Source organism: Poecilia formosa, unplaced genomic scaffold (genome assembly GCF_000485575.1).
Source record: "Poecilia formosa unplaced genomic scaffold, Poecilia_formosa-5.1.2 Scaffold408, whole genome shotgun sequence".
NCBI lineage: Eukaryota > Metazoa > Chordata > Actinopteri > Cyprinodontiformes > Poeciliidae > Poecilia > Poecilia formosa.
In genome coordinates this window covers 24,204-38,950 of record NW_006800347.1, presented here as the reverse complement: position 1 = coordinate 38,950, position 14,747 = coordinate 24,204, and the positions used below count along the sequence as shown (strand labels likewise).

The 14,747-nt window shown below is 43.7% G+C and overlaps 3 protein-coding genes and 2 long non-coding RNA genes across 9 annotated transcripts in view; 2 read left to right on the top strand and 3 right to left on the bottom strand.

Annotated features, from left to right (window-relative positions):
- Window positions 1-415, top strand: part of LOC107833565 (1-phosphatidylinositol phosphodiesterase-like) — a 7,584-nt gene extending 7,169 nt beyond the window's left edge. The window contains exon 2 of the mRNA XM_016663205.1: window positions 340-415. Within this exon, the coding sequence (XP_016518691.1) occupies window positions 340-415 (76 nt within the window). The remainder of the gene's footprint in view (window positions 1-339) is intronic.
- A 1,559-nt stretch (window positions 416-1,974) lies between these two features.
- Window positions 1,975-4,414, top strand: LOC103154965 (uncharacterized). Its single transcript, XR_477991.2, has 2 exons — window positions 1,975-3,163; window positions 4,322-4,414. It is a non-coding gene; the product is annotated as an uncharacterized LOC103154965 (long non-coding RNA).
- Window positions 3,492-7,678, bottom strand: LOC103154966 (XK-related protein 8-like). The gene is made up of 3 exons (XM_007576460.2): window positions 5,605-7,678; window positions 5,196-5,392; window positions 3,492-4,929 (listed from the first exon to the last, which is right to left on the bottom strand). The coding sequence occupies exons 1-3, from the start codon at window positions 6,165-6,167 to the stop codon at window positions 4,082-4,084; spliced, it is 1,608 nt and encodes a 535-aa protein (XP_007576522.1). The 5' UTR covers window positions 6,168-7,678; the 3' UTR covers window positions 3,492-4,081.
- Window positions 7,679-10,905: 3,227 nt separating this feature from the next.
- The window catches only part of eya3 (EYA transcriptional coactivator and phosphatase 3), a 12,448-nt gene continuing 8,606 nt past the window's right edge, over window positions 10,906-14,747 (bottom strand). For all 3 annotated transcript variants that reach the window (XM_007576458.2, XM_016663222.1, XM_007576459.2), the window contains exons 16-19: window positions 13,964-14,078; window positions 13,766-13,887; window positions 13,586-13,686; window positions 10,906-11,731 (exon numbers count right to left, since the gene is read on the bottom strand). In XM_007576458.2, coding sequence (XP_007576520.1) covers window positions 11,651-11,731; window positions 13,586-13,686; window positions 13,766-13,887; window positions 13,964-14,078 — 419 coding nt within the window. In that variant the 3' untranslated portion in view covers window positions 10,906-11,650. The remainder of the gene's footprint in view (window positions 11,732-13,585; window positions 13,687-13,765; window positions 13,888-13,963; window positions 14,079-14,747) is intronic.
- LOC107833570 (uncharacterized) overlaps window positions 14,085-14,747 on the bottom strand; it is a 1,798-nt gene continuing 1,135 nt past the window's right edge. The window contains exons 2-3 of one of the 3 annotated variants that reach the window (XR_001659332.1): window positions 14,497-14,742; window positions 14,085-14,462 (exon numbers count right to left, since the gene is read on the bottom strand). This is a non-coding gene — a long non-coding RNA (uncharacterized LOC107833570). Of the gene's footprint in view, window positions 14,743-14,747 lie in introns of all 3 variants that reach the window. The other 2 variants (XR_001659333.1, XR_001659334.1) reach the window with 2 other exon arrangements.

Genomic DNA, 14,747 nt, shown 5'->3' with positions numbered 1-14,747 from the left:
CCAGAACCACCAGAACCAGGAGAACCAACAGAACCAGAACCAAAAGAACCAACAGAACCAGAACCAACAGAACCTGGAGAACCAACAGAACCAGAACCAAAAGAACCAACAGAACCAGAACCAACAGAACCTGGAGAACCAACAGAAGGAGAACCAACAGAACCAGGAGAACCAACAGAACCAGGAGAACCAACAGAACCAGGAGAACCAACAGAACCAGAATCTGGAGAACCAACAGAACCAGAACCAGGAGAACCCAGATCAGGACCCAGATCTGGAGTTCTGGGCCTCAATCCGGTGGTTATTCCTGGAATCCCTTTCAAAATAAAACACAAACAGGAACCAGCATGGCGAGTGCGGAACTGCCACCGGGGGCGCTGAAGCGTCCTGTCAGCAACAGAGCCGCCATCTTTGATCCGCAGAATGGAAATCAATAAAAGAGTAAAATCTGTGTTGTTTTCATTTAATAATCTGATCTGAATCAAATTAGGATTATTTTAATCTCAAATTCCTAATCTGGAGTTCTGTAATAGGATTAACGTTTATCACTAATATTTTACTCTGGAAATATTTTAATAACTCTTAAAAACAGAAAAGGCACAACTGTCGCAGGTTTCTGGGAGACAAAACTGAACAGTTCAGATTATTACACAGAAAAATCTGATAATTTGGGATTACTAAATTTGGGATTATTTCCAGGAGAAATGAATTAAAACTGGACAAAATTAACATTTGTCACATTCTCAATACTCCTGGTTCCCAAAGGCTTTCAACATTTATAACATTTAATGCAGTTCATATAAACAGCTGCTTTACGTTTGTCATAACAAAATTACACAAATTAACTTAAAACTGATTGTTTAGCAAAACTTCGCACTGAAAAATGTTCTGAAAAGATGTAAAAATCCAGTATAAACATAAGACAGTAGTAATAAAACATCTAATCTAACTGCTGATTATGTTTAAGAATTAAATGTTTCTTTAGTAAACTTGAAAACTTATGATTACTCAAATTTTTTTAATAGTTTGAACCCAAAAACATGAAATTACTTAAGCAAAGGGCGCGCCACCTAGTGGCCACAGTCATTACAACAGGTACAGCTTTTCAACACACCACAACTAAAGAGGATTCGGCCGGAGGGGGAGCGGCAGCAGGACATGATCGACCCAGCGCCATGACGGCACACCGGCACCCAAAACAAACTAAATAAAATGACATCGAGGCCCAATTCGGACCGAACATCCCGGTTAGCCAATCCGGACCTTCTGCTGACATAAAGCGCTGCACCAACACAGTATGGGAAACTAACCGACTTCACTTCAGATTATATCGGACTTTGAAAGACGACAACCTTCAGCACCAGTTTCATTTTCCATAAGCAGTCTTCACACACTTCAAAATAAGAACCTGAATGCAAATTTCTACTTGAAGAGTTTAGTTGATAATCAAACTGCAACACAGACGTTGAAGATTATTGAATTTTTTTTATTTCAATTATTTTAAAACTTTTAATACACAAATCAAAAAAGAAATAAACACCCCGTGCTGAAAAACAATTGCAGAAATAAATAAACATTTAATTTTCTGTCAATGGCAAGAACCAAACTGTTGACCAAGAGGAGTTTAGTTATGAGGACACCTTCAGGCTGTTACAGGTACAACATCATCAAAATCAACTTTTCTAAAGATATCTTCAAGAAATTTCAGCCAAAACAGTAGACAAACACATAAAAGAAATTATCAAACCTTACCGTATTAGGTTTTTTTTTTAGTTTTTCTACAGTTTTTAAAATTTGAAGAGTGAAAAAGAGTTTTAACTCTTTGATTATTCCACATTGAATCCATCAAACTGAAGTTGTTTTTAATATTCATCTGACGTTTTGGTTTTTTAAAATAAATCCTCTCTCAGTTCATATTTTGTTTCTTTAATTTCAAACCATGAAATCTGATTTTAAAAACTTAAGTTTCTTCAATACTGTTTATCATGATTATTTATTCAAAGTTAAAAGAAAAGAGACGGGTCTTCAAGGGATCACAACTAACTGAACATGTTGCCCAAAATATGTTGTCATTTTCTCATTAACAGCTGCTGTTTGTGATAAAAACTTATGATTACTTGAAAAAAATGTGTATCTTTTGTTTTTCACCTGTGAGGGTTTCCATTTTGTCATTAGCATGGTGGCTTAATGACGCAGTCAGGAACCCTCTGGACAGAGTAGGCCACCTTTAACAGTCATTTATTTATTATATCATGTTTGACTGATGTAAATTTAGACAATGCCGCACTACGTCACTGTTGGCGGTAATTTAAAAACAACAGCAAAACAAACAGAAATAGTGAGTTGAGTCTGCATCGCTTCCCACAAGAAAAAAAGAGCGCAATGGGATAGAGCAGTTGGAAGAGCACAGCTTCTGGAGGACCCACATCTGTGCTCTCAACATTTCTCTCCAGAAGACTTTGAGTCATTTGTAGGAGCAGATTGATGAAGGAGCTAATTGGTGGTTGTTCCCATCACAAGCTGAAACCAAATGCCTGCCGAAAATGTATCCAAAAAACCTAAACCTGACACCAGACCGGACACAGAGCCACAGAACCACTTACCGGATCACACAGTCCGACCAGAGGTAGGTGTCATTCATTGTTCCATTTATGAAGCTAGCAGCCGCACAACTGGCTTCGGCTAACTCTGTCCTCTTCCTCCGTTTGCTCCTCCTCATCTTCATTGTGATTTCTACGTTCCCATTGATTTCAACGAGCTCCGGTTCAAATGGCAAAGGCTTAATAACGGTACCCATCTGTCTTACCGTATTTGGCTGTGATGAATGACGTGCTCAGTCGTCATTTACCCAGAATGCATTGCAGCGTAAACAACATGGCCACAGTTGTGTGACAATATTTTGTTTAATTTTTTTTTTTTAAAAACAACTACTCAGCAGCCACTATTTTTACTGTATTTTTTTTCTAATAAATATTTATGAATTAAAGTTTGCTGCAACTAATCATGGATCCTTTCTGAAGGCATTAAAAGCAGAAATGATGGAGCCTGTCTAACATCCAGAGGAAAGTCGATCGTGTTTGGCCGTTTGGAGACGTGCAGCAGCTTTCAGATGTATGAATCCCTGACTCCTTCATGGAGGATACGACAGTTATCCAGCCAAGTGGTAACAATAATAATAATAATAATCAAATTTATTCATAAAGCCCTTTATATCTCCACTTAAAGGGCTTTATGAATAAAGGTTGGTTACAAAGAGTTTGATTACTGTTTCTAAATGTTGATGGGACAGAATGCTGCAGTCAGATGGATGAACACAGTTCAGGTCGGACCGGTCTGAAAAATGTTCAAGATTTCTCAGAGACTAAAGCAATATCAATCAATCAAATCAAATTTTATTTGTATGGCACATTTCAGCAACAAGGCAGTTCAAAGTACTTTACGTCATAACAGAGGAGCAAAAAGTGGGTATGCAACGCATAGGGGCGCAGCGATTTATGTTTCGCATCCACCTGAATAATGTGCAGTTGCGCCACTGCGTCATAAAAATAGAAAGTAATAAAACAGTTACATTTAGTCAAGTGGCATCGTTAAATGTTTCATTTATCCTGTTTCAAAAGCAGCTCCAACCAGCTGGTTTTAGTCTGGATTTAAATGAACTCTGGGTTTCGGCTGTTTTTCAGCTTTCTGGAGGTTTATTCTTTTCTGCATCAGAACCAGCAGGTTGAGGGTTAGGTCAGTGTAGAACCGGGCGGTGTAGAACTGGGTGGTGTAGAACCGGGTGGTGTAGAACCAGGTGGTGTCTCTACCCTCCTGGTTCTAGTCAGATCTCCAGCTGCAGCTTCTGGTCTCAGTCTGACCTGCTGCAGGAATCAGAGCCACTAAATCCTGGATGAGTTTCTCTGGTCGGAGACTTTCGTCCTCTGGGCCTGAATGTCCTGCAGCTGCTGGAAGGTCCACTGAGGAACCGGCTTCATGTGGCTCTGGAGGGTCAGGTCAGAGGTCATTGCAATAGTTGCATCTTGAGTCAGAGATGAACTTTCCTTTCATCAGTCACCTGCAGCAGAAAACCTGCTGAGAATCCTCAAAGCTTGTCAGCTTGTTTTATGTAGAAACTCTTGGCCAGTACCTCCATCCTCCTGTTGCTGCAAGGCGGTTCGCTGGGACCAGATTCAAGGTTTTTAAAACATTTACTAAAGCCAGGCAACAAATAAAAGAGATAGAAGATGATTTTCATAAAGATGAGTTGTTTTTGTTTCTTCACACACATCCACTTATCTCTCTTCTCTTCTTTCTCCTTCTCCTCTTTCTTGTCTTCTTCCAGCTTATTTTCCTCCACATCTGGATGGAGGCCATAAAAATAAATCGCCTTCCAAAACAATCCAATTAAATAAAAAACGGGCACACTTCCAGCAAAGATTGCAATGTTCAAAGATGAGATCTCTAAGTGAAGCGGATTTGAGCTAATTCCCCAGTACCACAACCCACAGAGGACCCAGATGTCCACCAGCATGTAGAGGTGGTAGAACAGCATCAGTTTGCTGGTCCTCCTCTTCACCACGCCGCTGAACCAGCTGAAGTACCAGATCAGGGCCACAGTGCCTCGGAACAGCCACTTCTCAACGGTAGACTTCCTGAAGACTGAGTCTTCTTGTTTCGTCTCGATGTAAGAGGCAACAAAGAACAGGAGCAGCCAGGAGCAGACGAAGTGGGTGAAGATGAAGCAGGGCTCCACGGAGGCGAAGAGGGCGAGGGCAACAAGGCGACTCAACACCAGGAGCAGCTTCCAGAGGAAGATGATCGCGAACCGCATCACTGTCGTACAAGAGCAGCACCAGTACTGGTTGGTCTCACTGAGGCAGGACATGACTGACTTGTAGTACTTGACCTCAGAGAAGATGATGCTCACAAATGAGACCAGGATCTTACGCACTGAGGAGAAACAGAGACAATAACATTCAGAAAGGAGATGAAGCTAATGGTACGACACCAAGAACCCAACGGTCAACAATCTGTTGGCATCAGAACATGAAGGTCTGATAGTCACTGAAAAAACTTGAGACTGACAAAAGTAATGACATTTACTGAAAATTATTCAATAAAAGCCATATATTGCTTTTGAAACATGGCTCAGTGAAATAATTTAAAGAATAAATGAATGAAACAGCTTCTAGATCTTCAGCTCTGAGGATCTGTACCTGTGAGGACAGTCGGTGTCCAGCCATCGTCACTCAGGGCGATGCTGAGCATGAGGACGACCTGAGGAGCGCTCTCCGAGTACACCTCAAAGATCCCCAGAATTCTCTGATCCTGTTTACGGTACTTTATTATTTTCTTCAGTTTCTCGGACTGAAAGCGAACGTTTTCCATTGAAGCCGTTGCAATGGCTGCATGCCTGGAACAGAAACAGCGACACTGAGGTAAGGACATGCCGATGTTTAGGTTTAATGTCTGAGGACATTAAACCTGGCCTGGTTTAATGTCCTCAGACCAGGAAACTTTAAACGTTTCTATCTAAAAGCATTACAATTAAAACAAATGAAGGCAACTTAAAACAAGTTTTGACTGAAAAACTGAGGAACCCAGTCCTGCTTGCATTGGACCCACCTGGTGTAGATTCCTAAATGGAAGATGTGCAGAAATCCAAGGTTGGGATACAGAATCCTCTCCAGGTTGGTCATCATGGCAAACTCATCACCTTTGTACCAGAGCCAGCTGAAAGTGTGTGTGAGCACGGCCGAGCCCACGAGCAGAATCAGCAGAACAGCGAAGTATCCATACTCCCTATTCAAGCCAAACATCACCAGAGTCTTGAAGTCCAAAACGATGTCGAGAAGAAACAATAGGAGACCCAGAAGATCGAGGAAAAATGACCAAATGCTCTTGGGCTTTCCCATGCAACTCTTAATAAAACTCCATCCAGTAGGGGAGGAAGACGTTTCGTCTTGGTCTGGACTCTCCTCACTATGGGAAGGAGGCCTGTCATCTGAAAGCTCCTCAATAGACAAAGAAGGCCTGGCCTCCGCCATTGCAGCAGCTGAAATACCAGAACAACTGACAGTAAAAGGTTTCTGCAGAAACTCCACCCACTCCTGGTCCAACCTGTCAGACTGGAGGCCGCCTCCTTTCAGGCCTACAGGAGGTTTAACTCTGCTGCTTGCCTGAACCATCTGCAGCAAATGTTCTGCTCTGGTCTCTTCCTGTCTCTACCGACCTGCTAAGCCAACCAATCCCACAAAGTGGGGATGAAACCTGAGAAGGAGATCCGTTTTTCCTAAAGTAGCGGTGGAATCCAGCTCGATCAGTCATGTCTGAACTTGAATAAACCATGATAAAACCTCCTCATCTAAAAAAATATTTACTCTAAAGGGAAATTAAGCCAACTTTCTTCAGAGTTGTGTAGTTGCTGTGGGTAGGAAGCACCTCCTGTAGAGGTCAGTGTTACAGTGAGTATTAGGAAGCCTCTGAAGAATGAAGAGCATTCTCACAGTTATCTATTATTCTTCATTTTCTGAAGAATCCTTTCTTTGATCAGCATGTTGATCTTTTTGAAGTCAGCGGTTCTGATGCTGCAGAAGAGATTAGTCTCCACAACAGACTGATAGAAGATCTGAAGCATCACATCGAACTGCTTTCATAATACTCTGGTTTGGTTCTGGCAACGCTTGAAGTTCATCTATTTAGTTTGCCAGAGATCTCAGGTTATGATCAATGGAGGAGAAGGTTTAACTTCCTTCTCTCTGCTCTGCATGAACATCTCAACTCTTCTGATATTATCGTAGTCGATGATACCACGTGTGAAAACACCTTGTTTCTATGTTTGCACATCATAACTGTCTAAAAATATAAAAACAAAAATCCTCTTAGCTGCACGGCATCCAGCACCAGATGAGGTAACCACGTGAAAAAACAATCTCTAAAAGAGACAGATTTATGTATTTTAGTTCCATTTTATAGCACAATCAAGTATTTATGTCACTGCTCACTTGTCTTAACTTTGATATTTATTTTAACGACTGTATTGTGTTTTATATATTGTTCAGTTCCTAGTGCTCGGTATTTTTATTGTCTGGTCAGTTTAAAAATTACTGTTGGGTGATGTCATCAGGAAACGCGTTCTGCCTTTACTAACTTAAACTGGATTAACTAGTTTTGGTGAACAGCCCTAGAACTCCCCCTGGTGGTTGTTTTGAGACAACGTTTGGTTGAGAATGCGGACGGATCCAAGATGGCGGAACGTAATGCCGGAGAGTTCCTGAATTAAACTGATATCAACGTTGATGCGTTGCTGTTTTGGACAAGATTTGTCCGTAAGTATTGGTTAATGAGGAAATTTATAATTATCTCTTTGTTTTGTGTAACAGTGGTGTGATAATTATAATTGTTGCCTTCAGTTTTAGATGGTCAAAGAGAAGACATTGGTCAGAGGCCATGCTTCAATAAATCAGTAAAAAGAAAGAAGCATCGTTATCTTTCTGGTAAAAGTAGAAAACTGGGTGGAGGAGAGGCACAGCATGACACACAGCTCTACATCGCCATGACTCCTGGTGACCTTTGACCAATTAATGAAGCTTTTAACTGAGCTGTAGATGTAAAGTCATGAAGGATGTCGAGAAAAGTCGAGCTCATCCCACTTCCCCATGCTGGAGATTTTAGTTTAATAATAACAATAAATAAAGTTATCTTTAAAACTGATTACACAGGTGATATCAAGACCCAACAGTAGAGCCAGACGGTAATAAAATTAATCTGGTTGTGTGTGTTGTTATTGTGTCTTGCTTTAATTCTACTTTTTTCTATTTAATCATAAAAAATCATAGTCAGACAGAAAGAGAGTTATGAAACAGGAAGAGCAGGTTTCCTGGAAAAAGAGGAAGTTTCCAGCCTGCAGTGATTAAAAATAGTTCAGATTGCTCATTCAGGGCATTAAAGGTTTAAAGAATAAAATCTAAACATTTTGAGTAATTGGATAAAACCCAGAGTAAAATACTTAAATTAATAATGATAACTTATGATAAAACCAATAATTAATATTGGTTTAACCAGTGGTTGATGTTGGTTTGATTATAAGAATATTTACACTTATACTTATGGAAGTACTTAACGGTGAAAGAAGTAACTGTGACTTTGGTGTCAAATAATTGGAATAATGGATTATTCTTGGTTTCTTTTTAGAAATGTCTGTAATGACTCACATCATGATTATAATAAGAGTAACTAATAAGTAATGGTTATTATAAAATTATAAATGAATGCTAAATCAGAGAAACTAAAAGGTTATAAATGTGATTTTGACATTGAACTTGAAATGTGTGAAATGTGTAACTGTAACTAAAGGTCACTGATGTTGTGTTGGAGGTAGATGGTAGGTGAAGGTCAGGAGGAAAGAGGAACCGAAAGGAGAGCAGAGGTAACCAAGACATTAGGTCATCAGAACAGACATCATGTCTCCAAGATGGTGATGGATATGAGATCATCTGTCCAAGCAGTCAGTACGGAGGAAACAGGTGCAGAATTCAGACAGGGAACTGAAAGTGCAGCTCAGGAGAAATAAAGTCCATCTGTAGTCTGAGGCTAACCAAAGAACAGTTGACGTCAAGGAAAAACGCACGTGAGGAAAGAAAGTGTGTGGCTGCTGATAAGAATAAAAAGACACCAGACAGGAGGATCGGGGTTCTTCGTTCCGCAGCGTTCGAGACGAGCAGATGGAGATGCAGAATCAACGGAGGGCTGCGTGGTGATACCCCGGGACGACTGCTCGCTGCACAAGGAAGGAACAAGATCCGTTTACCCACAACCCGGGATTCTGATTCGACTGCGGCCCTGCACTCAACCCAAGGGATTACATCGATGCTGCAGTGGACATGGGGAATATACCAAGATCTTTTGTGGATTAAGAACTGAGTTCGTTGAGGATTCTCACCAGTTCAACTTTGGATTTATTCTAAAAGGATTCTGCCAAGACAAAGACAGGACTCCATCCGTGGACGTTAAAGTTTTCTGCTGCCAAGATCGTCTCTGCATCTGGGTTTGAGTAATACTGCCTCCCCCAAAGCCTCTATTTAGATTAAGACACAGTATAGGGTAGAAGTAGGAGTAATTTCTGATGATTCTTAAAAGTTTTAATTTCTTATATTTTTTATTAAAATGCTGTATGTCTTTTCCCCTGCTAAAGCTTGCTAATAAAACTACTAAAGTCTAATTTGATGTTGTGGACAATTAAATTAATTGAGTCATTTAGATTTAATTCTTCTGGTCAATGTAAAATCAGTGTTTGTGGTCCTAAGTATATTAGGTGGCTTCGTACGTTCTTTAGTTCAGATAAATAATGTCCCTGTGACTTATTCCTAGTCACTAAAACTGTCTAAGCCGGTAACAAGTGCACGTTAATAATTAGGGAGAGATCTACCGTTAACAGATGTGGTTCATGGGTTCGGACACCGGCGGGGCTACTCCGATTGTCTGAATCATGGGCAGAAGCGGGGCATAACGTCTGGATGTAGGTAGTTAGAGCTTAGACGAATCTCTCTCGCGCCCAGCTTAAACAAAAGTTCTCTAAATTCCTATCTGCAGTAATACTCGGGAATTAGAGGCTTTTCGGACCCGTGAGACGGAGAGCTGGTCAGTATTCAGTCCGCTAGAGTTGGGAGGAGTTAGGGGCGTGGCTAAAGGTCACGCCCCTAACTCCTTGTTAATGTTGTGCATTAACAAGGAGAATTTCCTTCAATAAATCAGAACCAAACTGGAGAGAAAATCTGGAAATGGATCAGAATCGGTTTCATAAACCAGATTAAAATATTTAATCTCTAGCTGGATGGACGAATCCTTCAGAATCTCTGGGTCAGCAGGGATCAGAACCAGGAGTTCTGCCCATGTCAGCCGCGTTCTGGAGCGCAGGCGTCCGTCCCACCAGAACCATCAGCTGGACTCAGTAGAACCGTTCTGTTTCAGGCTGATTTGTTTTGATGAAAAATATTCAGTTTTTGTAGAAATCTCTAAATTTCTTCAGGACCTTTGCTGCGTTCAGGAACTGTGGGAATTGTTACATTTTCTCCAGGAATTTCCTAGATTAACTCAGACTTCAGTTCTCTGCATGCCGGGTCCAGATTCTGCCTCCATTACTGGGTTTTATTCAGAACCTTTTCTAAAGCTTCAGTATTTTGCTCCAGAATGAACCAATGAAACCAGCTGGACGGTTTTTATCGACGTCGGTCGTAAATTTCTCTCCTGAATCAGGAGTTCGGACCTGAAGCACCATGAGCTGAATGTGTAGGAAATCAGAAACTTGAGCCAGAAAAGGTTTAAAATGTATTTACAGTCCCGGACGGTTCAGGACCGGAGCGGTCCGAGTTTCCAGAACCACATTCCGGTTCTGCTCGGCTCCGAAGTGAGATGAACAGAAAGAAACGCCGAGGAGGAAACGGACCAGCAGGTCCATCAGAACCGCTGCTTCTTCAGAACTGATGTACGACTTGAACCGGGCATGAGGTCAGAACCGGGACCAGTCAGAACTGGGACCGAGGTCAGAACCAGGACCAAGTTCAGAACCGGGCCTGGTCAGACTGGTTTCCATGGATTTCAGGAGATTTCCTGTCAACCTGCAGGTTCTGACCAAAATGTCTCAAAGTTCTCCAGAACCGGAGGTTCTGTCGTGATTTCCTGCTGCAGTTTTCCCGCAGTAACCTGACCTGTGATTGTCGCAGCAACTAAGCCAGGGGTGGCCAAGTCCAGTCCTCAAGAGCCGCCATCCTGCAAGTTTCAGATGCATCCCTGCTTCAACACACCTGAATCAAATGACTGGCTCGTTATCGGGCCTCTGTAGAGCTGATCCCGGTCTGTTGGAGTAAGGATACTTCTAAAACTTGCAGGATGGTGGCTCTCGAGGACTGGACTTGGCCACCCCTGAACTAAGCGACACTCCTGACCAAAGGAGCGTCTGGTGAGATGAACCGAAACACGGAGAGACTTTATCCGAGCCGTGTTTGGGTCGGCGCCGGACGGAGGGCTTCTGGGTCTCAGTGCAGGCAGAACAGGAAAATGAAGAAGCGTCTGAATGGAAAAATAACACTTTGATACGAAGAAGCTGCAGATACACGAGCGACGCTTAAAGGCACAGGACATAAATACGCCGAGTCACCAAACACACCGGGTCCACATTCCTCACGGTCCAATCAGAACATTCGCTCCGCTTCCTGTTCGTGTCTGAAGGACAAATCTGTCTGGTTCGGTCCGGTCTGCAGCAGGTGGAGCTCAGTTGCCGGTTCTGGTTGCCATGGTGAAGTTCTGATAAAGTTCTGCTGTGCTGAGGGAAAGCGACGATGGAATCCGGACCTTCACAGGGATTTTAGGAGTTGTTCCGGTTCTTTGGGATTAAAGACGACCTGAGTGTTCATCGTCTCGGTTCGGATCGGGTGGGAGCATGCAGGACCGGATCACAGAGCACAGCGGTCCAGAAGCAGAACTTTCTGGGTCCAGACTAAAACACATTGAACCGAACGGACGTCTCCAGGACTGGAAGTCCTCTGCAGGACGTCCAGATGGAGACGGGGGAAGTGAAGCGTGAGTCAGTCTGAGCGGCGGCGAGTTTAGCTGCCATACAGGGCGGGGCGGACTCAGACTCCGCCCCCAAACATGGCCGCCAGGCACAGGATGTCTACAGGAAGTCCAGCTCCAGCGCCTGGTGGAGGGAGACGAGGTCGCCGTGGGTGGAGATCCTCCAGAAAGGCATGTTGTGCTGCAGGAGGAGACGCCATGTTAGCTCAGAGATTAGCTTGCACTGTTTAATTATTGCTGTTTTGTTTGTTTATTCTGGATATTTAAAATGTCTTCCAGTACCAGGGTTAAATATTCTTTAGAGGTTAACATTTTATAATCTCATATATAAATATACAGAGATCCTCGCTATAACGCGGTTCACCTTTTGCCGCAGATTTTTTTGTGTGCCCTTTTTCTCACAATGCATTGTGTTCTGCGTCCTGATTGGCTAAAATATACGTAATACAGATTGGCCATTCAGGAAATGGAAAGTGAAACTTTGAATACCTGCTGGAAAAAACTGTGGCCGGAGGCTCTGCAGCAGATCCAGCTGTGAATCTCGCAGCTTGGAGGAGTCGCTTTATGACACGACTCCGGATCACATTAATGCCGTGATTGAAAGACACAGACACCCGCTGACCTGAAAACAGGTTTTGTTCTTTGGTTTCAATGTAGAGTATTTAATTATGCTCTGTAATAGTTGTAAAAAACTAAAGGTAACTACTTCGCGAATTTCACTTATCGTGGGTTATTTTTGGAATGCAACCCAGGCAAAAAACAAGGGATCGCTGTATACACGTATACTTCCACTATTATTGTTATTATTGGTTACTGCAGTCATTTCTGGGACAACTGATCATTCAGTAAAGTTTGTTATGACAGAATTAAGCAGTGAAACTGCGCCTCCTGCTGACAAAACTGGTAACTACACTGTAACCTGGAGCCATTAAATTTGACATGTCATACAAAATCCACTTTTTTATCCCATAAATGTTGTTTTTGTACGTTGAGTGTCCAGGAATGCTGCATAAATGTCTTTCTATTCTCTCTGGGTTATATTTTTCAGTCTGTTCACTTTTCTCTGTTGCCTGTAACCTGTTCTTGTCTATGACGTCACCACTTGCTGTGGAAATGCTGAACAAGGTCATGACTTCCAGCTAATCAGTTCTGAGAATCGGCCATTTTTTTTCCTGGCGGTGATTTTGTATCCGAGTTCAGTTCTGCTGCAGTTGCAGGTAAGCGAGTCGAACCGCTCAGAAATGCGTGTATTAACGCTCAGGAGTCTCACATCGCCGCGGCATCAGAGCCTCTTCTGGTTAATGTCGGTTTTCTCGGGAACGTTCCCACATCAGAGGGGAACGTCCGTTTTTGGAGACCTGAAGGACGAGCGTTTCAGGAACCTCCGCCAGGATATCAGGAGGGATTTTCTGAAAGACTTGGTCTGACTGAGGGTCGGTTCCTTCCCTATGGAAGCGAGGGACACAGCGAAGCGCTAAGCTGCTGATAAAAGGGACAGCAAAGCTGATTGTAGACATGAATGCTGTGTGTCGGTAGAGACGTCCTGGCCGGTGGTCAGCATTGAGCCTCCTGTTAGCGCTGTGTGCTAGCTGCTAGCTGCCTCCTGGAGGATTCAACTGCTCTGCATGCTTTGGATATAAGTATTAGTTTTTGCTGGTTTTGTCCCGGGGAACAAAAATGGTCCAATTCGGTGACGTCCTTGACGCTCCGTTAGCTAACTCCTTCATTATGTCCAGGCTTCGTTTAATGCATTCATATTGTGGTAGCATTAATATTTGAATAGTCATCTGACATGCATGGACTGTAGTTAAACTGCGCTCCATGTTGTAGGTAGCTGGTGTGGATGCAGAGGGAGTAAATCCAGTAACACCATCTGCTGCTGCCGTTTTCTATGGATTTACTGGAGGTCAAAGGTTAAATAAAGCGGCTGCAGGGAGACGGATGGTAAATGAAACATAGAGAAAAACAATTGGTTCCTTTTCCATCACTATCCGGACCTGGAAATTGTCTCCAGAACATCTCCAGAACCTCGTACCTGCTTTGCTGCGAACTCCTCGTCTCGGCCGTCTCCGATCACCACATAGGTCACCTTCTTCCCAAAGCGAGAGATGATCCTCTCAAAGCAGCTCTCCTTCCCTGGGAGGAGAGGAGACCATGAGGCTGGGCAGGTCTGGACTGGGTCTGGACCGGGTCCACCATGCCGGGTCATACCCACCGATCTTTGTGGCGCTGTAGATGTTTTCGATGGGGAAGACGTCTCCAAGGCCGTACAGCAGAACCTTGGCCAGCGCTGGGACCAGCTGGGTTGTGGTCACCAACACGTTCATGCACTTCCCTCTGCAGAACAGAAAAACAACATGAGCGGGATGGGAAGACCGGAACCGGGTCTGGGTCGAGCGGATCTGGGTCAGACCTGGACTGGATGAGCAGCAGGGACTTGAGAGCGGTGGTGAGCCAGGAGTCTGTGACGTTCTCGATCTCAGACTGCAGCCGCAGCAGCAGTTCCCTCTTTATGGGGTTCAAGAGACCTGCAGCGAGACGACAGCACCGGGTCCAGATTCTGGTACCAGGCCCGGCTTCACAACCAAGCCTGAAGTAGCTCTTAGTGACGTCAATTCATGAAAAATCTCAGGCCAGCAGAGAGCTGCTAACACGGCTCACCGTTCAGATCCTGAGTCTGAACAGCCAACCTAGCAACACACCTAGCAACGGGGTCAACCACACCTAGCAACGGGGTCAACCACACCTAGCAACGGGGTCCACCACACCTAGCAACAGGGTCAACCACACCTAGCAACACACCTAGCAACAGGGTCAACCACACCTAGCAACGGGGTCAACCACACCTAGCAACGGGGTCAACCACACCTAGCAACGGGGTCAACCACACCTAGCAACGGGGTCAACCACACCTAGCAACACACCTAGCAACGGGGTCAACCACACGTAGCAACAGGGTCAACCACACCTAGCAACACACCTAGCAACAGGGTCAACCACATCTAGCAACACACCTAGCAACGGGGTCAACCACACCTAGCAACGGGGTCAACCACACGTAGCAACAGGGTCAACCACACCTAGCAACACACCTAGCAACGGGGTCAACCACACCTAGCAACAGGGTCAACCACACCTAGCAACACACCTAGCAACGGGGTCAACCACACCTAGCAACAGGGTCAACCACACCTAGC